The following is a 24,185-nucleotide window of genomic DNA, read 5'->3' as shown; positions in this document are numbered from 1 at the left end:
CGTTTCGCTTATTTCCGAAAACGGGGTCTCTTCATCTTCTCCGGAGTCTTCACATGACATATTCTTGTCCGAATCCATTATATGAAGAAAAAAATATATATATACAAGCTTAAACAAATTATTCTAAAAAAACTAAACTGTACACCAAATTATATAAAAATATTAAATAAAACATCCACCTAAAGTTAAACCTTTTTCGGTATTTATTACACTTTTAATGACGCATTCTAGTGCAAGATTAAATAAGATAGGTGATAAAGAATTTCCTTGTTTTAAACCCGACAAGACCTCGAATTTCTCAGAAAAATGATTACCGACTCTTACCTTATTAAACGTAAAGGTTATGCACATCCGTACGAGATTTACTAACTTCTTTGGTATTCCCTTTTCAATCAGAATATTATACAACTTCTGGCGGTCAATAGAATCGTAAGCCTTTTGGAAATCTATATAAAGCTGATGAACTACCCCGTTCCATTCCAACTTTTTCAGCAATATTTGCCGTAATGAAAAAATTTGATCAATAATTGAACGATTTCGTCAAAAACCACATTGGTATTGGTAGTCTCCAATAATTTCTTCGGCGTCTTCCGTGTTTTGACTAGTTAAGATTAGCGTAAATATTTAATATCATACTGGAAAGAGTGTGATTTCTCGATACGCAACAATCATACCAATAGTAAAATTCGTTTCTGATAAAGAAAATGCAAGTAACGAGAGGATCACAGGTCTCAGATGTCCTACGGCATGCCGGTAAGGTCAGGCATATCCTACGTAGGATTTTCTCATCGAAGCTCCAAATAGCCGAATCCGTAACAAAAATGAATAATAGTGGACACAGGCTACTACTTTCTATTGTCTATCTTATCGATTTTTAGAGAAGTGTTTCTTGTTCTCTTAAATTTTCTTTTAACGTATATGATCTTTATCTATTCCCTTTTCCTTCACGGCCTCTACGATTTTCGTCTACCCTAAAGACATTATAAAGGCTTTAAGGTGACAAGGTTAATAAACTGTATTGGCATTCCCTTTTCTTTTTCTACGATATATCAATGCAAAAATAAAGTTCTAGGTGCTGAGATTTTTATGAAAGCAGTATTTTCCTATCCCACCAATCCTTCAACTCTTTTTCTAATCCTTTTTTTAGCGTATGTAGAAATACGCTTCACTTGGGTTGCTTGAGAAAAACAAACCTCAGTGATGTTACAGTCCTTTATATTATTTCTTCAAGACTAAGATAATAATGGCTTCTTTGCAAACTTTCGGAATTTTCTTCTGTTTACACACTAGTTTCAAAATGTGCATTATTTATAATTTCTTTTCCATTGGGTCCCATATATTACAGCACTCCAGATATTATCTTCCTTTCTTTGCTCTCCATCCATTTAGAGGGGCTATCAAATCCATTTGTACAGATTTTGGAAGTATTCCCATTATTTGATAGTTGGCTGGGAATATTTTCTAGACAAACTTGGCTTCCATATGTTTGACAATCTTCAAGAGTGGTGTTCTTTCATTCCCTTATCTCTTGAGTCCAGGATAAAATAAGTTATGATTTGGGTGGAAATGAGATTACAATTTTCCTCTAGAAGCTGTCCAGCTTTAAAGCTACTCTCTCGCCTTTTATAATCTTGTTTTTAGCTAACATCCTTTTCCTTCTGTACCACTTGAAGTTTTCTTGTATTTTGTGTTAGAGGTATACTTTCCAGAGGGCCTTATTTATTTTTATTTTATGATAAAGAGTGCTGAGTAACATAGCACATTCGAATCCCACAAAACATCCACTAATATACTTGATTGAAATGGACCTCATATTCAGTAAATTACATTAAGTAGAAAAATCCAAACTAAGTAATAGTCAAGAAAATTTTAATAGATTTAAATTTAAACTGATAGACATTCAATATCCAAAGAAATATTTTGAGTTCTTTATGAAGAATGGTAATAAATAAATTAATGGTACCAAAATTAATTATTTAAAATATGAAGGAGATGGTCAGGGGTACGGTCAAAGAGAATAAAAAATATAAAGTTGTCCACTCTGTATAATTCCGCTGTTTCGATATCTTTCAACAGGAACAGCCCTGACGAAGCTCTAAAAAGAGGGGCAAAACAGCAAAAAATTTTTTTGTTATCTTTGACCGCACCACCAACCTTCTCCTTCATAATTTGAAAAATATAGCCAATCATATATATATAATAAAACAAAAAATAGTTAACATTATTTATTTTTTTGCTGATGTTTTGCCCACTTTGTAGAGCTTGGTCAGGGCCGTTTGAGTTGAAAGATTTTGAAACAGTGTAAACAGACTGTTTTGATATCTTTTAACTGGTACGGTCAATCATTTATATAAACAACACAATTTAATTTTTTAACTGTTCCTGAATATGTACATCAATAATATTTCATAATAAATAATACAATATTAGTGAGGTAGGAATAAAAAAAAAAAAAAAATGCAGTTATATTTACAAAAAAAACAAAACAAGTCATAACAAGTATATTTATTTTCAATCTAATTTTTTTTAAGTTCACTTTTCCACAACAAGTCAACAGAAAAAAAAAACAAAGTTAACAAAAATATGAAATAACATGTTATATACAATAATAAATATATGTAAACAATTGCATTATTTTAATGAACCCTTGGCCAACAAGATTTCAAAATATAGTTATTTCATTTTAATAAGTATCATAGGAGATTACTCATATAAAATAAATTTTATAGAAAAATAAATCAAAAAATTCTTGTTTTTAAAAGTATGATATATTTAAGTAGTAAAGAGTTAGCTAACCTTCTACTTTTACAGTTGATAAAATAGACTTTTGTTAGTGTTTTATTATAAAACGTACCATTTCATTTTTTTAAAATAGCAGTCAATAATGCTAGATAGCATATAAATCAGTGTGTTAGTTAATTTTTATCTAAGTTTCCTTAAACTAATTAATTATTACTAATTAGAAACCAATCTATAATTTAATGGGTCTACAGAAAATTCTACAAATCTAAAACAAATCAGACCACAAACTTTGGTGAAATGAGAGCATATAAGAAGACAAGATTTAAATTACAATGTTTGGGTAACAACTAGTCACTATTTAAAATAAAAAAATAAAATAGCAATCTGTTGCCTTCAATTAATTAGATTATTCATAAAAATTCTGCGAGCAAGAAGCGTAGAACAAACAATCGCTACTAAACTAACTAACCAACATACTTTAAGAACTTATAATATTGTAACAATTATGAATTAGGTTTTGTTTTTTAATTATTTCAAATTCTTGGTTGTTTAAATGGAATAAAAGTTTATAAATAGAAAAACAGCATATATAATCAATAACATTATGACAGTACATAAACAATGTATATTATAAGGCAATTGGTGTAATATATATATATATGAACTGAAAGGCCTGAGGAAAGAATGATCTGAGTTTTTGAGATAATTAATTGAGCAGTTAGTATCATCAAAGTTTTTATGATATCTTTCAGATAAATAAAGACTTTGGTAAATAACAATTATAGTATAATGAAAGATAATATTAATAAAAAAACATCAATGCACAGGCAAAGATGACGGTTACAACCAACATGTATTTGGAGGTAAGCAATAGTTGAAACTTTAAAGAATTTTGGACTAGTTAAGTTTTTTGAATTATCACAATATTTTTCCTGTAAGCCTAAAATACTGAAAAATGACACACCAACATTGAAACTTACCAAAAATTAAGTGCTATTAATGTTAAAATAATTAGTTAATTATAACAGTGTTTATAAAAACACAAGATTATCACTGTTTTTCAATATCTTAAAAAAAAAAATTAAACTCTGAATTTCGATTAAAACAAATAGTTAAAAGTTACCCGCAAATCATAGTTTAAATGGTTGTAACCACCTTTCCTAGGCCCCTTCAATTATACATTTTTAAATCAAAATAAGTACAACATCCATTTTAAGTTTTAATAAATAAAAATTATATCACAAAAGAATTTGACATGGATAATTTTAAATCTGTTAATTTACTAACACTATTATCAAAACAGCATAGCTTTATTATATATTAAAAATGCTGGCTTTTACATAAAAAATGATTTAATAGAACCCATTAACAAATTTAACAATTATTTATAGTTTTCGTAAAGAATTAAGTAAAAAGAAATAATTTTTCAGTGTAATAAAGTAAATAAATATAATACTTTAAGGCACAATGACGCTGTCATGATTACAATTTTTTGCATGTTGATTTCAGGATTAATTCATCATATCCGTAACAACTCCCTACATTGTTATTAATTAAAGATTAAAGAAAGTATAATTCTGAACTTAGAACGATTATTCATATAATAAACATTAGTAATTTTAAACAATTCATTCTAATACAATTCTCTCTGTGGGTGCAAGCAACTATTTAAAACAGAGATTTTCAACCTTTTTTAGGTCATTGCCTTCATTTGCATACCCAGATAATTTTATAGACTAAATAAAAATTTAGTCAATCATGTAAGCACTGGGAGGAATCGGGCATGTTCCAAAGGTTGAGAACTCATGATTTAAATCGTAATCCAGTGCACATTATTATTATTTTTTACAAACTATTACTAAATTTAGTAACACTTTCTATTATCAAAGCGTATTAGTAATAAATTAATTTTTATATTTTTAAAATACAGCATAAAATGAATATCTCATAAATTTCTGTTATCTCTCATTAGTCTAGTAAATAAAAAGAGGGGTTAATCAAACTGTTAAAATTTAATATAAGAGATAAAAAGATCTTTTTTATATTACAGTTGCAACTAAGACTTATAATAATTTTCACAGGTTTACAGATACAAGAAATAAGTAAAAATTCAGTTAACACCATAGTTAGAAAATTAATAAACTAAATTAAATGAAATATCAATTGCATAGGCCATAAAATCTGCTAAGAGGTATATATGTCGTTGAAGATCATTAAATAAAAATAAGAGTAAAGTTTTTGAGAAAATTATACCGATTTGTTAGTACTGATAGGGCTTTGATAGGAAACAGAAATTTAATTAAAATTCATATCAATTTTATATAATTACAACAAAAATTTTTTTAAAACTACAAAATATATTTTTAAAAAATTATAGGCAATCATTTTTAAAATTTTTTTTATTTATTTTAAAAGTGTAGATAACTTAAGCACTTAAGTGTTGATTTTCAAGAACTATTGAATCAGGTTGTTTTAAATAGAATAACCCCCAAGAACCAATCCGCTATAGAACATGTTTTACAAATTGGATTGTATAGCATAAAATATATATTAATAATTCATGAGCATTTTAGAAAAATATTTTTATAACTACAATCAATTTATTGCTAACTATTTAAAAATAATTAAATACTAATTTATAAAAAGGCAATGAGTGCAACTAAACTAATATATGTATATATACACAATTTCATACTGAAGGGAGGAAGTTTTAATAGGAAGCACAAAAACAATTAACATCTAAAACCAGTTTTAATAATTTATAATACGAACTAATCTAAATTAAGCTCATAATCAAGCATTGAATATATATATTTATCACATATGAAGACGGAGAAGGTTAGGAAAAACAATTGTAAATACTTCAATAATGTTTAAGAACACTACTTTATCATAATTCACTTCTTCATTAAACGTTAGGTTTTGAATAAGAAGCAAACTAAAGGCACAAACAGAGGAACAAGAGGTGTGAATAGAGAACTTATTGTCAATAATACGTTAAAAAATGATATAGTTACCATTTATATTTTACTATATTGTAAACAGTCACTCATTTAAATTAATTAAATAGAATATAGAAAAAAATAAATCATACAAAAAGTATTTAGAAAAACCAAGAATCAGCAGCCATATGGTTCCAATAATGTCAGGAAAAAAATCAATCAATATTCAGATTTAAAAAATTATAGAATTAATTTTTGAGTAAAAGTAAAAGAGGTAGTATGGAAGATAAACAAATAATTTGTAATAAAAAGTAAGTAAACTAAATAAATAGATTAATATTCATTTTTATTAGACATAGAAATTAAAGTAAAGTTTTAAAATATATTTGCAAAGAAAAATCCCTTTTGTGAGTGAGTATTCATTCAAGTAAAGTGACAATCCAAAATATGAGTAATCTGTTTTGTTTTTTTATGTGTTTATTTAAAAATATATACAAAAATGAATCCAATCAACAATTGAAAAACATATAGACAATAAAAAAAAAATCCGTCTGTTGAAGTCTGTGTGCAATTTTAACTAAAAACATTTTTATGAAATGTTGCTTTTTAAAAAGCTATATCTCGAAAACTATTGGACGTAAATAGCTCTTTTAGGGCTAATATTTAGGCAAATTTACTCTTCTTTAAATGATGTTCTCTTAGATTTTCTAGTGTTGTTGGTAGTTTTTAAGATATAGAGCTCCGAATGAAAAATTAATGTTTTGTTAAGGTTTTGAAACAGCCGCCATTTTTTATTCTCCCTACCTATACCTGGCAGACTCATCAATTTTGACTAGTAATTATACATAGTTTTCATTAAAGTAATCAAAAATTGGGGTGAGATAACTGCCTTTGTTTCTTCCCGGCTCTTGTACTAAAACTACTCGAAAGTAATTGCCATTATAGCTATTTTTGAACATTCGTAAATCTGTAGTTTTTGACATTATCAATTATGAATTGGGCTAAGGGCACTTTTAAAATAATTTTTTTAACAATCAAAATAACAGCAAAAATTTATAAGTCCAAAATTATCTTATAATCTGATATATTTTACTGGAAAATGTATGATAACTAACTTAAAGTGGCACATGTTAATACACTTCACAACAAACAAATAAATGGACTAACCAAATAAATGGATAAAATATTGAAATCACACCAAAATATATAATTCATACCTGATACGGCCACTTAAAGCACTATTTATTTATATTTATGTAAGGTGTTGAGCTAATCATAATCAAATTGATGATAAATAAAACAAAAAATAAATATATAATAATACAAAGTCAGTTCAAATAATTTTAACTCAAGAGAAACCAATAAGGATTGGTTGTTTTGGTTATCGATAATACCCAAACAATTTACTAGAAAACAACTAAATTAATATTTTAGGTTTATTTACTAGATGAGTTGTGCATATATCTAGTATGATAAAATATTGACTATTAATATCATAAACTGCCCATTTTATATCACACCGTCCATTCAATTCTAATAAAGATGAATGCAAACATAAAATGCATTATATAAGAGTTTTAAATTTTTTAATTATGACATTTAATAAAAAAAAATCATAAGCAGGGGTAATTATTTATTTTTTATTCTCTACCCTGCCTTTTCTGACATATGAAGCATTATCATATAGGTAACCAACCCATTTTAACAAGAGTGGGAGTGTCGAGTTTTTATTCCACAGGATCATCACAAAATAAAAGTCAACCCACCGAACTAAGAATTAAACCGGCAAAACTGCAGATTCAAGGTAGCAAAGATGATGCCTTAACACACTACAGCCTCAGGGTGAATTACCTGTCATATTGGTACAGCAGGTTATTCACCCTGAATACAAATTCTTTGAGGAAAAGAGATGTATTTAAATCCAGAACGCTGGGATGGAAAATAGGCTTTTTGATTTTTAAATAAATTTTTAGCCGAGATGTTAAGCTGTTGGGGAAAGGTTGGAGTCCGAAAATAGCACTCGCTTAAGTAGAAGAAATAGCTTAAAGCATTAAAAAATGACATAAAAAATTTGTAAGGGCAATTTTTTCTTTAAACGCATTAATATTTTGAACAACTTTTCTTTAATGCACTACTACAAATTTTGAGGTTAATACACGACACCAGTGATTCTTGAATATATTTTAGGATAATTATAAACATTAAAGAAATGGCATTTGAAATAGCAAAGCTTTAATATTGAAATGTTAATATAATTAAAATAAAATTAAAAAATGTATATTACACCTGTGATGATTGACTAGCTGTTACCTAACTCACCAATAATTAAATGAAGTGTTTAAATATTCAAGTAATCTTAATCATTCATCAGATACATTCAGCTTCTGTTTAATCAATAAACAGAGGGAAGACAAAATCTTCATTTGTATTTATCTTTATAAAATACCAATATATTTTATAAAGAAAATGCTTACATGTATGCGTATGAAAAAACATACACAAACGAACATAATATTTTAAAAAATAAATTAAATTTTTTAAATATGGAATCAAATTAATAGGCCTTTCTTAAAGCTTGCCATTATTATACACCATAAATAGATTTTTATTATTACGTCGGTTAAAAAAACAAAACAAATAATAAATAGTAAGTAGATCTATCATAAATATGGTGTTTTAATATTAGTTAATATTATAATTATTTAGGAACAGAGTTATAATACAAAATAAATGTGTATTATATTAGTGTGCAAATATAATATGGCGATGACATTTTTAATATACAACTGATAAGTTTTTTTTTTCAATTCTCAAAATGGAGAAAAACCTATGAAACAGAATACTGAAAAATCCTAGACCGAAGACCAAAACTTAACAACAGTGAGAATAATGTATTATGTAATTACATTAAAAGAAAATGGTGTCCGTTTAAAAATCAATCTGAATATTGAGTAGAATATTATTCACGAATTGATAAAGTTTACTACATTTTATTGTGAAATGAGATTTATTTTTAAAAAAAGGTCTGATCTCTCATTAAATCATTTATTGTTTCAGGACCAATGAGTCGATAATACTGTAAGAAAATCTTGTACTAAAGAACAATTGGGTGATAGCAAGAGAATAGAAAGAAACTGTCATTGCTGACGGAGGCTGGGACTTGTCTATCAAATGTAGTGACAAAAATAAAAATCTAACAAAGTTTAAATCTCTGTTAATAATAAACAACTCTCAACTTTTAAGAACCAATCTCTCCATATTGTAAAAGCTGCTATATATATTATTTTTTATCTTGAGACATGATTTAAAAGAAAAACTAAAATACTTTAAGAAACTGAATAATATTGATTAAATTGCCATATTAGGAGTAAACTGTACTTTAAAAGCGAAGCTGATAGTAAAATAAAATTTTAAAATACTAAAGGAAAAAAAATGAACAAGAATACACAGCATATTAGAAGATGAAAAATAGTCAAAATATGTCTATGTGGAACTATGAAAAAATATGATACTTTAATTACATCATTAAAAAAAAAATCTAATGACGAATAATCGAAGAATATTGTTCAATAGAATAAAAAATAAATAAATGTTTATTCGTTAATTAAAATGACAGTTTATTAAGTAGTTTTCTGAAATACTTATTTTCATTCTTGTCCAGAAATTCTTGAATAGAGAAAGTTATATAGATTTTTTATCACAGACAAAACTTTCAGTCGAATGAAGAAGATTGCATGCCTGATATGAGATTCGATCTACATTAAAAAACTACTGTAGAAGATCGTATCACTTAATATATTCTGAAAACCAAGAATACAAGAATTTAGTCAGGATGAAAGACTTATGATGATTAAATATAAATTATACTTTTATTTAATAAATAAAATATAACCTGCTAATGAGACTTCTTGAGAATGACTGTAAGATGTAACTTTTTGGAGTATTATAAATATTTAATTAAATAAAAATATTAATTTTTTAAAAAATAATATAAAATTAATATCCTCAACCCTCAGATTACTTTCAGACAACAAAAAAATAAATGTTAACAAATTTTAAAAATATTTTCAAATATTTATCGATGTAACTGATTAATAAAAACTTAATATGTTTCATATTTCAAATATAATTTTATGAAAACAAACCAATTTTTTTTTTTAAATTTAAAAACAAATATATTTTGATTAATATCATAATACTATTATTATAAAAACGGATATTGATATTATATTAAGTATTTACAAGAAACAATTAAGATGAGCACCTCTTTGGAGAAAGTAGTATCTTGTCATTGGCACTGTTGTCAATCGAATAAACTCCCGTCAGCACAATATCTCCAGTCGAAATGGTTTGTGACGCTGTAGAAGATTTTTCATTCATAGACGAATGGCAGAAACAATGACACTGATCTGGACTTCGGGCAGAACTAACAGCTGATGTGAGGAGAGCTTCTAATCGCTCCATCTTATCTAAACGATCCATTCCAGTATTGGCCAGCAATTCGTCCATTAATTGCATAGATTCTGTCAAGGAACGAGGTTCCCCTAATCATAAGAAAAAATAAAATACCACAAGTACTATAAACTATAAGTAGTACTACATATAATACACTACAAGTAGTAATAAATCATTGATGGTTCCCAAAATAACAGAAGCAAAAGGGGAAGTATTAGAAAAACAGAAAGAAAAATTGATAATAGATATAAATGGTGTCTATCAATATTGGTTTTGAAATACATTTACAAGAGTTTATTCGATTTTTTTTTTTTATAAGCAATCATTGCATACTAGAAACCTCAGCTACTTTTACTATAAATTATAATAGCCTCTTTTTTGATAAATAGTTATTTTTTAAATATAAATAGTTTAGTTTAGTTTTTTTTTTTTTTCGATGCATTTCTGCCTAAGAGCAAAATAATCAACTTTATCATAACCAAGATAGCTAACAAACTAACCAATTTCATCATTAAGAAATAATGGAGGAAAAAAACAAACTTGTTTCAAATATTCAAGGTGGTGGCACGCGTCCTTTCGATGTCTGTTGCATTGCCGCTATGTTGGGCAAATAAATTAAAAATTTTCAACTTTTGTTGTTTCTCTACCATGATTATATTAAAAATTAATCCAAGAGAAAATAGAAGAGGAGAATAATTATCAATGAATCATTTACATCATAATTCATTGCAAACAAATCAAAACCGTTCTGCTACAATCAATGTATCCATCAACTATCGTGGGTTCGTAATGAACAAAAGAAGAAAGTTCTCTTTTTTGTTTGGATCGCCAGCGGGAGCAGACCTTTGGAGTGCTAAAAGCCTGACCACACTTTTTCTGTAGCCAGTGGTAGCATTTTTTTAAATAAGACGTCAACAGTCACCAAAGAAGATCATAGAATTGGCTACTTTGCTCTATCTAAGATCAATCAAACTTGTTAAAGTAGCCATTGATCTTACATTTAAGTACATTTGTGTTCTGATTGCTAGAGAACCCGCCCTGAGATAGGGCTTAATAATTTAGCCTTAATAAAATAAAAATTTATTTTAATAGTCAATAAGGCTTAATAATTTAAAATAAAATTCTTATACCAAGTCAATATTTAATTTATTCATTAAACCTTGTTATCATCAAAGCTATATTTTAGATATGAGAATAATAAAAACAGATAAAATCCTTGTAATTATTTTAATAAATTTTAAATATCACAATATGTATAGTTTAAATATATTACTAATATAAGATCTAAGGAAACATAATAAATGTGGCACATGCACAGGACACTGAAACAGACAGAACTTGGAGATTGAGCAGACCTAAGATTGCTTTAAACATTTGTAGCATCAATAGAAGAAGTGGAAGAAGATAATCATTTGTAAATCAAATTACATATACATGAAGATTTCAAAAAGCTTAGTGGGCTTAATATAACTTCCAGCTGGAAAGTATTTTCAATGGACATTATAACATTTAATTACTAAAATGTAAGGCTAAAACTAAAACTAAGGCTCCATCAGAATTTACTTCTTTAGAAGAAGAATCTCTTATTGAGATAATACTTTAAAGTTAAAATTTGGTAGCATGGAACTTTCTGATTTTCGGATGTTAGTAAAAGAGGGATATTCACTGCTTAGTGGTATAGCTCTACGAATATTAATTCTATTTGCAACGTTCTACTTGTGCAAAGCTGGGTTTTCGGAGGTTGTGGTAATAGAAAGTAAATATCACTCGAAAACTAACGTTGAACAAGAAATGAGGGTCGCCTAATCCAATTTTATTCCTAGATTTGGGAAGTTGTTTAGTGACACATCAAGCCCATCCATCTCATTAATAATTTTAATGATGTTAATTATCAAAATTATCAATGGATGTTCAATAAATTGTTTGTGAATTTAAAATGTGTGTTTAATATATTTTTCAACTAACCTAATCACATGCTGGTTGTCCAGTCTTAATATGGATATTACTGAAACAGTTGAAATTAGATATTTTATATTATCCCAAGGAAAATAGTAAGTATCTGTTTTTAATTTTTCGCTCTTAAATGGGTAACCGCTTTTAAAAAGGAAAGTTTCCAATTTTTCAAGAAAGTCAAAAATTTAGAAAAAAATCTGATGTATTAAGGGCACCGCGGAAAACAATCTGATTATTTAAGGAGCCGCAAACCAAAAAAGATCTAGAACCTCTGATCTAAACTATACATATCAGTTTTGTTTGACTAAATTCCCTTACAACAAATCTCTTTCACTTGTTAAATTATCAAAATTAGCAACCCATAAGTTTACGAAAATCAAAGCAAGTATTTTTGTAAGCAAGAAAATTTCCTGACTTTTGTAAAATTTATAGTTAATTCTTGACCAAACGAAATCCCCAACATATTCTAAAATTTCCTGACTGATATACTCTGATGTATTTAGCTGGTAAAATTATTTTTTTAACATCCTGAGTGTCAATTTTTTTTTCAGACTCAATTTTTCATAATAGTTCACGTTTAAATTTTGAGCGAACTAATCTTATTTATATATGTCTCTAATCTTATTTATGTACATCTCCTGTATTTTTAACTGTATAACTGTATATTTTACGTATTTTTATATAAAAAATTTTTACTCTTGCCATTGTTACTTATTTTTATTCTTATGATTGTATCTTATCTTTGTATTTTTATTCTTATCATTGTATCATTTTAGCCCTGAAGAAGCCCTACAAAGTGGGGCGAAACGTCAGAAAATAAATAATTGTAAACTATTTTTGTTTCTCCTTTGGCCGCAACCCTGACCATCTTCCTACACATAATCTTATTTATTCTTCACCCTCCCCTACCTTTTGGGCAATTGCAGTAGTAGCATTACGCATGATGCATAAAAACACATTACTGCAACTAAACAATACACATAAATATAATGTTTCACATTAATATATCTCCAGCTGAAGATTACTAGGTTATAAGGTTGTTTCCATCTTACCAGTGGTGGTCCTTTTCAACTTCCAAGATTGAAGTAGGCTGAACCCATCGCCATCTTTCATCCATAAATAAAATCCTTGAACTACAGGAAGTTCTTCCCACTCATCAACCGAGGACACTCCTCAATGAGGATGTGAATTCCTGTGGTTCTCATCATTGTTGCCTACCTCTAATGCAATGCCGGACAACAGTCTTCAGAACATCAAAAGTGGGGGGGGGGGGAATTGAGAATCAATGTCCAGGCCAAGGCAATTTAACCCTACTCTAAAATACCCATTTCCAGTGAGGAATTGTGAAAATAAGGGAAGACTTATTTCCTACAGCCAAAATTATACTGTAGGAAAGTATTTTCTAAAGATATTACATTTCAGTGTCATCACTTAAGAGCTTGAAGTTACTAAGCAATCTATATCGAACCTAAGTAAAAATTATACAATATCTTCTAGATAACAAAACAAACCTGATAATGAGTTTTCAGATGATGTCGACTTTCCACTATTACAGCTCTCGAGACTGAACATTTCATTTTCACTCTCCCTAAAGAAAATGAAAATAATTATTTTAAGGAATGAATTAAGTACATAAATCATAATAAACCTTCACGAATGAACAATATTCACTATTAGATTAAATAAGATGTTTGAACAGTTAGATTATTGAATCAATTATGACCGCTATTACATAAATAAATTGCATAATTACCTGCTCTTTCCTTCCAATTTTTCCAACTTCCTAGCTACTTTGTATGAACCTTTGAGTTTCTCTTTTTCTTCTTCTGTTAAATCAAGATACCTGCAATCATTTAAAACAATAATAATTATGTTGTGAGTTCGTGATGCTTTTCATGATAACTTTTTTTTTTTTAAGATAATGGTCACATTGATAAAAATAAAGTTCTAATGTAACAGGACTAATTCTGGGGATGGCATATGATTTAGAAGTTAAATAAACTAAGATTACTTGGATATTCATAGTGTAACTTAAACCAAAAACTAAAAGATGTTTAGATTTATAATAGCAACTGAAAGTTCCAATTGAGATTTCAGTGGCGTTTGCTGGCAAGTGACATGAAACCACAACAAACTTCATGCAGAGAGAAAAACTATAACACTGTTGCACAGCAAAAGAATGGTGCGACTTCTGTACACCTAAGAAAGAATGCTGAAAGAACTTTAAAGCTTTCTCTCTTTCACTGTTACCAAAGCTTGTTATCACAATGTTTATATTTTTGGTAGATTAAAAATGGGTATATTTAATTTTTATCATAAAAATTATTTAGAAAGAACTCTATGGTTTTAAGAATTAAGATTAAGGTATACTCAAAATCTGTGTCTAATCAATTTCAATTTATTTTAAGAAGTTTAATTTGATTATGTCTTTGAGTCAACAACAAACATCAATAAGATTAACTTCCAACAAGACTCAGAACTCTTACCAAATAAAAACCTGCCCAGCCCATGACTAGTTTACTGTATAATCACTCAAAAAAGATTGCCTTTAACCAAATTAAGCTGATCTAAATTTTATTTGGAGGAAGAAATTACGATTAATTAATAGCAAAATTTTTATACAACTGATACAAAAGAGAAGATAATTGTTAGCACAAGATTGTGTACATTCCCATGCATGAAAATACTATGGCCTACTCAATAAGCAACATGAAGTCCCACATAATTCTGAAAGCAAGAGAACTTCAGAAAACTAAGTAAATTCCATACAATTCAATCCTCATTATGCCCAAATTAGGAATTATTAAAATATAAAAGCGTTAAGTCCAACAATAAAAAGGCGAAATTTAGATGTTCTGAAGAGGATGATAGGTTCAGACTATACTCAGTAATGGAAATATTTAGATAGATAATATATAAAAGCCATATTTAACCCTTTTAGTACCAGAGGCCGATATATATATGCCTGAGCTACACTGGCACAATGCGCCAGCACTGATATATATCGGCATGCACCTAGTTGCGCTTTAATATTCGCATGACGAGAGAACTCTATGATATAATAATAATAAATTGCCTGATTTCATTAAGAGAGAATTAAAAAAAAAGTAGTTTAAAAAAAAAAATAAAACCTCGTTTTAGAAGAAATAATCTGTTCGGTGTTTAGCGTGTATCTTGGAGCCATTTTTTATTTTTGCTGTGCAATATTATTTATTTTATTACAAACTATATTGGAAATGAAAAGTTGATATTTTGTACAAATGGTCTATATAAAGCAATGATGAAAAGATGACTTTTTGTAAGAGAGAACTCAATTTTAATTTTCTTTATGACCATTTATACCTTTGTTATTTATATAATTTTCAATGAATGTAGAAAAATTAGTGTCATTGTTTTATTCTCTATTTCGTCCTTAATACACTGCTTTTTGAATCATGTAAATATTGTTTTTTGTTTGGTTTTTATGAACCTTTTTCCAAAGCCTAGGAAAATCGTGAAATTTGACCATAGGCACCTCTTTTTTGACTGGCACTAAAAGGGTTAATAGATAATTTTGATCTGGTATCGATGAGGTAAATTTGTGGGTGTAGAGCGGAAGTACTCAATTCAAGTGTAAAACCATGGATGCATGATATTATCGATAACTACACATATAATAAAAGTTCACTCCTTGACAACCTGTCATAAGTATAGCAAAATTTAAATAAAACATTTTGGGCAGGGGACCTGCTCTCCAGAACAATTAGTCAGTTTAATAGAAGCCTCTAATTGGAGAGCTCTTAGCAACTATGTATTTTACATGTTGGATATTATTGTTTTATTTATTTTAACATAAATATAGTATTGTTGTTTTAAATTACTGACTTGTTGATTTTTTATAAAGCATAGGTCTTTTTTAACAGTTTTGTTATTTATGTTTTAGTTAAAATTGCTCAAAGGCTTCGATAGACGGATATTTTTTCCATTGTCTAAGTGTTCTTAATTATTTAAATAGATCCATTTTTTTAAAATAAATAAAGACATTTCATTACTTAATAGCTCCTGGTTAGTAAAGAGTAATTTCACCAAAACTAACAACTAGTAAAAAATAATTCACTAAAATATGTATCTCATGATACTATTGAGGATCTCTTCTGTATACATATGACATAATAATTTCTTCATGAAATAAATAAAAGCATATATTACCGCAATAATCTAATTTCTCTGTTGCTCAAAACAATGTTTCTTCCAGTATGAGCAGAAGTAGCAAGTTTAGCTTTTAAGTCCGACACCTCACTTTCAACTTTCCTCTGTTTCTTATGCTGTTTAACTTCACCTGGTTTGATATGCATTAATACTTGTTCTTCACACAATTCCCACAATAAAGGCTCCAAATCTCGACGTAGCTCCCTGAATAATATAGCGAAATAATAAACACAGAATATAAATGGTTATAATAAAACAATGATTTCAAAAACTAACTTTAACATAGCATTATATACTTGAGGGACGAGAGATAATACATCTGCAGCAGCATACAGTAACATATCTCTAGTTAGAGGTCTTCGAGCCCAATACCGTTGGTCTCTCCTGTACAAAGCTTTAAGAGCTTCTTTTTGGGGATTGATAGGAGCACCATAAAGTTCACACAATGCATTTAAACTGACATTTTTAACTTTATAGACTGGCTTTCCTGTTAACTGTAGCTGTACAACAGCATGAGCAGCCTGAATTATGAAAAATTAAATGATAAAAATAAGAATTAATGATTACATCACATTATAAAAAGAATATGTAATTAAAAAATAGAAAAATTAAAAGATATTTATAAATTTAACACTATAATGATGCCAAAAAAGAAAAACTAACCTGAGTATCGAAAACATTTCTTAATGTTATACCATATTGGTTGTACAAGTTGACACTATCATTTCTGCAGTCATGAATTACCTAAATCCAACAGATAAATATGGGAATAAATTTAAGTAACCTAAGAAACAAATACTGAATAATAATAAACCTCAAGTATTACCTTCACAACCTTTTCAGATTCAAGCAGCCTTTGAAGGCCTCCGACAACAACCAGATTGGGACAGGTAACTAAATCAAAAATATAGGCCTGGCCATTAGTCAAACCAATCTGGAAGAGCGTCAGCTGACCTTTTGCTCCTAGATTAATCCCTTCACAATCAAACGAAACTGCTGTACCTTCCTCACCGTTAAGAATATCTTCAACGAGATTGAGGCATTCTTTAACATTAGCAATAACTTTAGTATTCTGTAGAACTTTTGTTTTCCAATTTTCACCATTAACAGACAAAGCGGCCAGGCTTCTATCTTTTTCAGTATTTTCAGCTAAAGTCTTCATGACAAGACTATTCACACGCTGTTTCAATGACATTTTTTGCAAATTATTTGGAGAATTAATTTCCCTCGGAACAGTGGTTTCAATGTAATTACTATTTGCTACATTTTCTTCATTCTTCTTATTCTCAATATAATTACAGTCAACAGCTTTGGCACAGTTATTGTTACTATTTACAGTATTATTGACATTAGTAACAAGATTTGACTGCACATGAAATAAATTAGAATGCATTCTCAAAAAAGTTGATAAATCTTGAGATGTTTTGAAAATAGGAGACCATACTTCTTCTGGAAAAAATGTTCCTACATGATGAAACAACTGATCTACTAATAAAGGACCTTTCATATTTATACACTGCTTAAAAAAATTGACCAATCGATCAGTTGTAGCTGCATCAATCTTCGTCTCTTCTATCTCCTGAAAAGGTCTGGGTTCCTTACCTTCATATTCTTTAAGCATGACAGTTTCTTCAGAAACGATAAACGCTTCAGGATAGCGGCACAAGAAATCTCTAAATTCTCTGATATGTTGTCCTGATATATGACGAACTTCTGGAGATGCTTGTGACCGATGGCCCAGCAAACTTTTAATTGGAACTTCTGTACCTTCTCCATACTGCCTTAGTTTGATAGAAAAATATTCTACTGCTTCTTTAGCATAGTCTCTTTTACCTCCCAAAGCTGTGTTGCATGTATCTGGTGAAGACACACTATATGAATTGACATAGACAAAGTCCCCTTCAACAGTGAACAGGGCTGGATACTGAGCCAAAAATTTCTTTAGTCCAGACTGTGACCCTCCAGCTATTTGTCTCATTTCCTTCGTAAATCCCTTAGCACCGAATTGACAACTTAAGTCATGCAGTGTTCTAGGTCCTCCTTTGTCCAATAACTTTTCGAAGAAAAATAAAAGGGTCATATTTCTTACGTGTTCATATTCGGTGCTATCCATCCCTCTAAAATGATTTTTGTCAGCTCAATAAGGTTATCATTTTTGTTCCGATGAAACTTCGTTATGAAGTCTCCGCGAACTTAAATAATCAAGACATAGTATACACTACTTGCATTCTTTGGAAGTGACGTCAACACTGGACTGTTATATGTGAGGTTATAACCTTAGAGAATATTTATTTTTTTTCCAGAATATATTCATATGACATAAAAATGAAAATATTTTTGAGGAATATGAATAAAAATTATAAGTAAATATTTTAAAAAAATATGAATTATAAAAGATGAGAGTTTATTCATAATTTATTCTTCTTTGCAAAATTGTTGAATTTAGATTTTCGTTATTTTTAAATTAAATTATATTATCGCATTCCACAAGAAAATTGAGACAATAAAAAAATATAATATTTGTGTAAAATCAACTTTAAAATATAAAACGTATACATATTAAAATAGTTTTTATGGTTCGAATCTCATTTTTTTAAATCATCTAATGAGAGTTAAGTCTTAAACAAAAAATACAGGACTTTCGGTTTTGGCCAAGTATGCAATCAAAATTTTTGAGCATTCTAATGAATGAAGAAGTTTTGGTTCATTCTTGCTTCTTCATAGGACTATCCTCCAACTCTGGCGCTTCTTTGAGGCCATTCTTAAAGAAAAAACTAAAATACATTAAAAGTGAAAATGTTCCAAGTATTTTTAATTAGGACAAGTATTTTGTTTGCTCTATGTTTTATATTGAAAATCATTAATAATCAAAATGTTGATACTGATAAATATTTTATCTTATAATTAATACATTAATTAGGCCCTTTATTTCGATTTTTCACTCCTTATGTGTAACATAGTCTCTTATCTTTTATATAAAAAAGTTATCGTATCAAGGGTGGTTAATAGCTTGCCGCTGGTGGCTTCTTTACCGTGAGTTCAAATATTATCAGTGTTATCGATGCAAGAGGGAAGGTATGAAAGGATTAAGATGACTGTCCAGGGTGTCATCATTGTCAACCTATAGCACCTGCGCTCATTAGATAGGAAGAAACCGAAAGGAAACCAGTCTTTCGGCGTTACCTTGATGATTTAGGAAACTAGTAGTCTGTCACTGAAAAGGAGAAGGAAACGAAAGCTGTGGGTACCTATCTCTAAACATCGTGGGGTGACTAGAATGAGAGAAACCTGTCCTCACAACTTGTAGAAAATGAAGAGCATATACTAATCGATTAAAAACTTCATAAGGTATAGATATCCTTATCCGAGAAGACATATTTACAGATCCCTCTAAAACAATAGTAATTAAATGAGAGAAAAAAAACTATATTAAAAAACTAATATAATTCTAACTGGAACAAATCTTATTCTATTAAAGGTAATAGAAGGAAGAATGGATATTTAAAATTAGCTGTCGATTATTGTATCCGATTAGGTTCTATATCCACAAATGTGAGGGGCAGGGCCTTCAAATGATGGTGAAATCAAGTAATAAATAAATAACTTAATTAAAATAAAATATATATAATAAGAGGCGGAAGTCAGAAGAAGGAGAGAGAAAGAGGGGATACAAGGGGAGTTTAGGGTCTTCACGGGACCCTTCCTGCCATTCCACCTCGCTGAAGGGATAAAGGGACCAGAGTACGGAATATTGGGTTAAAGGAAGCGGGTTGGTTACCGAAAGACTTGGTTTGTCTTCGTGTAATATGTTTGTTGTACTTTTTCTAGCTGTAGTTCGTTATATATGTGAACTCTGTTACGTCTTTCGAATGATGTACCTCTACAGATCTTCTGAAGTATGTTGTTCAAATATCGGTGAAGGGACTTCAGGGTTGTTGGGTACAAGTAGTGTAGGAGTGCACCACGTAGTTGTGAGAGTCTGAGTATTACTTTGTTTATCAGTAGTTCGAGTCTGAGTGTTACGCTGGTCAAAAGAATGTGAGTTTATTGGACGTTGACTTTATTACATACCGAGGTGAGATATCTCTTGGTCAGTATTGTTTGCTCGTATAGTTTCGGTACTCTGTTAGGCGTTTTCTTGTATGAGAAAGTAATGTCGTCAATTTTTTGAATATTGATTTTTATGTTTTTTACTGTATGATCTCGACGGTGTCATTTACATTCAGTGTAAACTTTAATGTTGACAGTCGCTCTACGATGATATTTGTTTGGGCTTGTCTAGGAGGTCTCTGTTAATTACCTTTATTGATAATGAAGAGTGTCCCAAAATTTACGCAAGGTTTTAAATTGCCACCATTCGTATAGCAAAGAGTTGGAAACACTGTAAGAAAAAAAAATTGATAGCTGATAGCTTGGAGTGAGCAAAAATTGAGGGTTAAGCGATAGAATAAAGTGTTTTCATTATTGAACAATATTTTTAAAAAATTGAAAGTCTGGCAGCAACAGTTGAAAATTTTTGCACAAACTATGGTCGAATTTTTATCACATTTACCTTCGTCAACTGTGAAAAGAGTATTTGAAAAAATCAGGCAGACTGGAATAAATGGTGGTGCTAAACACACTTGTCGTTCAAATACAAGCCGTTCAAATGTCAATATCGAAGCAGTACGTGAAAGTATTGGTGAAACTCCAGTAACATCAATTCGGCGTCGTGGACAAGAATCGCTAATTTCATGAAACTCACTACAGTGTATACTCAATGAAGATCTGCATCTCTATGTTTACAAAGTTCATTTGATACAAGAACTGAAGTCTAATAACCATGCAAAGCGAAACGAGTTCATTGAATATGATCAACGAGTATTTTCATTTTCAGCGATGAAGAACATTTTTACCTTGATGGCTTTGCTAACCGTCAAAATTTTCGTATTTGGAGTTTAGAGAACCAGCCCATGATTGTTGAAAAACAAAGAAATCCTCAATGTGTGACTGTTTGGTGCGAATTTTGGGTTGGAGCTATCATTGGACCATATTTTTCGAAAACAAAACTGGCCAAGCTGTGAATGTTGCTGATACTTAATATCGCGAAATGATCACACAATCCTTTTTTGCCAAAATTGGATGATAATGATGTGAAACAACAAGACGGTGTCAGCTGCTATACAACCCGCGAAACAATTTGATTACTGCCTGACAGATTTCCTGGTCGTATATTCTTTCGTTTCGGTGATAAGGGTTGCCTCCCTAGATTGTGTAGTGTACTTGTGCCCACAAGCATGCTTGCATTGAATGAGGCTATTCAATGCTGAATTAATGAAATTTAGTCACATTTTCGCAATATGGTCACGGAAAATTTCTACTATAGTGTAAATATTTGCCAGCAAAGCCGTGGAGGTCATTTATGCTACGTTTTATTCTATACACACTCTTATCCTGTATACTTTACAATTCAATTAAAAATGATAATTTAATGAAAAAAAACTAGTTAAAATCTTGCGTTAATTTTGGATAATCTTTATATTACACAATGTGATATCTACTGCGTTACAAAATTTTATATTTATTTTTAAAAGATAGTAGGCAAGAGATAGCCGGATCAAAACGAGGGGGGAGAAGCCATAATCAATCAGGGGAGGACAAGCCATAGTCAATCGGATTGTGGCATTTCATCACGGAAAAAGAGAATGAAACCGAAATTTTAAGAACATTATGGATAATTGTCGCATAAATTTATTAGTTATTAAAATTGTATTAGCTTGAAAAAATATATTTTTTATTAAATTAATAATTTGTTTACTCCTGGGGAGGAGGGAAGGGGAGCAGCTGCTGGGTTCGCTCAGGATAGTAGGTAATGATACAACATAATCTGTCCTTGCTTAAGGTTTTTACGACTTGAATGGCTTCTGCTTAGTCCTTAGAGCTCAAAATAATGGGGCGTATAAAAAAAAAGTGACCGTTTTAGTAAATTCAAGATTTCAAAGGAATGTAAACATTTTAATCCTATTTAATACTTACCAAGTCTTAATAATCCCTTTAGAACATAATCTAAGCTTGTTCAATCCCAATCGACTTTTTCAAAAAGAGCCTCAGTTTAGTTATTTGTTTCAAAGAAGAAACATGACAGCGTCCAATTCTCGTAATTTTAAGGTATTGCTGGAAAAAAATTTCACAGCCGCTGAAGCAATTGGTGAAATTATTAAATATGAAGGGGAAGGTATCCTTGACCAGCACACTGTGCGGCGTACTTGCGAACTTGCCAGGGAGTGTGGTGTGTCGAAAGATACTGTTAGTCTCCATCTACTCTCTATGGAGAAGATGAAATAGAGCAGGAGACTGGTCCCTCACGAACATACTCCTCAGTAATCAGCAATGATTTCCCGTCGAACCACAGAAAAGCTTAAAGAACTTCATAGGTTCGAACTCCTGCCTCATTCACCTTTTAGTCCAGACCTAGCACCATCGGATTACTACTTGTTTTGATCCATGACCGATTTCCTTCAAGGGAAAAAAATTGATAATTTTGTGGAAGTTGAAATTGTGGTTTGAAATGTTCTTTGACAGCCATCCCAAAGAATGGTATCATTGAGCAAGTGGCTAGCAAATGGCTAATGACGGTAGATAACAATGGACTATACTTTGAGTATTAATTGTATTTTATATCAAAGAAATAATAATACAAATAATTGGTTGAAAAACGGACATTTTTTTATATACCCCATTATTACATACATACACTTATCCTGTATACTTTACGATTTAATTTAAAAAATAATAATTTCAAGAAAAAAAACTGTTACTTCAAATCTGGCGTTAATTTTGGGATACTCTTATATTCAACAATTTGATATTTACAGTGTTGTAAAATTACAAAATTTAATATTTCTTTTTACAGGGCAGTAGGTGATACATGATCTATTTCTGCTTAAGGTCGTTACCACTTGAAGAGGTTCTGCAGTACTTCAGGGAACACCGGCACGTTGATAACGTGGGTACCTGCAGTTATCGTTAAAGCTAAAAATACATTATCATCCCAACAGTGCTCTCTTAGTTTAAAATATCATTCCACTCCTTTATCTGGTTTTTAAAATATTTTGCTTAACCTATATGAATGACATTTTATACTAAAGTAGTACATGTGTTCAACGGAGAACGTATTTTAACAAAATAAAAACACTATTACAGCTACACACAATTTATAAAAAAACAAAACAACATTTACAGGTTTTCTACTGCTATATTAATATTAATATAGTTTATTAATTATTGTTATTAAATAAACAATTAGCACTATAATTAGGATGTTTAAGGAAAAATACATAAATACATTCCTGATTTTATTTATATATTTAATATCTTATGTTTCCTAAGGTGATATTAGGATACTGTGATAATCCTCGCTGGAATTTAGTCGATACAACCAAAGAACCATAATTTAATTTTCTCATATTGTTCGGGAGCGGTTTAATCCGTTTTCTTTGACGTAGATTCGTGCAAGGCCTGAAGAATACAAAGTAGATTATCTCTAGCAAACTTAATATGCTGAAGCCTAAAAAAAGACCTAGTATACCACCAACGTTAGCTGAAACAAAGAGGTATAACAATTATTTATAACATTAGGGAAGGAGAGAAAAATTATTCAAAAACGTTGTGCTGGCCAAACTATATTAGGTTGTCAAATGCACAGCATACTTATATCTAGTCAGAAAATTTTCTAAAAATCTTATAAAATATAGGCATAGTGGAGTAAACTTATAATGTATAATAGTCATACAAGATTTTTTTTTATGTTTTATCATTTTAGTTCTTTTATTCTTTTTTTTCATATTTTCTCTCTTTACCCAATATATCTTTCCTCTCCCTCCCCCCTCTTTAACATACATAGAATTAAATTAAAATATAAAATTT

The 24,185-nt window shown here is 29.6% G+C and overlaps 2 protein-coding genes across 3 annotated transcripts in view; both read right to left on the bottom strand.

Annotated features, from left to right (window-relative positions):
• Positions 1-2,490: 2,490 nt before the first annotated feature.
• egl (Egl_like_exo domain-containing protein) lies at positions 2,491-18,587 on the bottom strand. Of its 2 annotated transcripts, XM_014429904.2 has the most exons (8): positions 17,107-18,587; positions 16,944-17,024; positions 16,557-16,801; positions 16,281-16,484; positions 13,846-13,935; positions 13,604-13,680; positions 9,949-10,228; positions 2,491-9,484 (listed from the first exon to the last, which is right to left on the bottom strand). In XM_014429904.2, the coding sequence occupies exons 1-8, from the start codon at positions 18,391-18,393 to the stop codon at positions 9,475-9,477; spliced, it is 2,274 nt and encodes a 757-aa protein (XP_014285390.1). In that variant the 5' UTR covers positions 18,394-18,587; the 3' UTR covers positions 2,491-9,474. The 2 variants fall into 2 exon arrangements, with proteins under 2 accessions (XP_014285390.1, XP_014285389.1); XM_014429903.2 differs by lacking the exon at positions 2,491-9,484 and having other exon boundaries at positions 9,512-10,228.
• A 5,030-nt stretch (positions 18,588-23,617) lies between these two features.
• The window catches only part of LOC106686537 (pickpocket protein 28), a 48,040-nt gene continuing 47,472 nt past the window's right edge, over positions 23,618-24,185 (bottom strand). Inside the window, exon 10 of the mRNA XM_067047763.1 lies at positions 23,618-23,859. Within this exon, the coding sequence (XP_066903864.1) occupies positions 23,627-23,859 (233 nt within the window). The 3' untranslated portion in view covers positions 23,618-23,626. The remainder of the gene's footprint in view (positions 23,860-24,185) is intronic.

This window comes from Halyomorpha halys, unplaced genomic scaffold, assembly GCF_000696795.3.
Source record: "Halyomorpha halys isolate HHAL.00 unplaced genomic scaffold, Hhal_1.1 Scaffold835.1, whole genome shotgun sequence".
In the NCBI taxonomy this organism is placed as follows: domain Eukaryota; kingdom Metazoa; phylum Arthropoda; class Insecta; order Hemiptera; family Pentatomidae; genus Halyomorpha; species Halyomorpha halys.
This window is presented reverse-complemented; position numbering and strand designations above follow the sequence as displayed.

Coding starts and splice junctions, on each gene's coding strand:
- egl (XM_014429903.2), bottom strand. CDS start 18,393: ATGGATAGCACCGAATATGAACACGTAAGAAATATGACCCTTTTATTT. Junction 16,485..16,556: donor GTATATAATGCTATGTTAAA/GTTAGTTTTTGA, acceptor TATATTATTCAG/GGAGCTACGTCGAGATTTGG. Junction 13,681..13,845: donor AAATTGGAAGGAAAGAGCAG/GTAATTATGCAA, acceptor CATTTTCTTTAG/GGAGAGTGAAAATGAAATGT.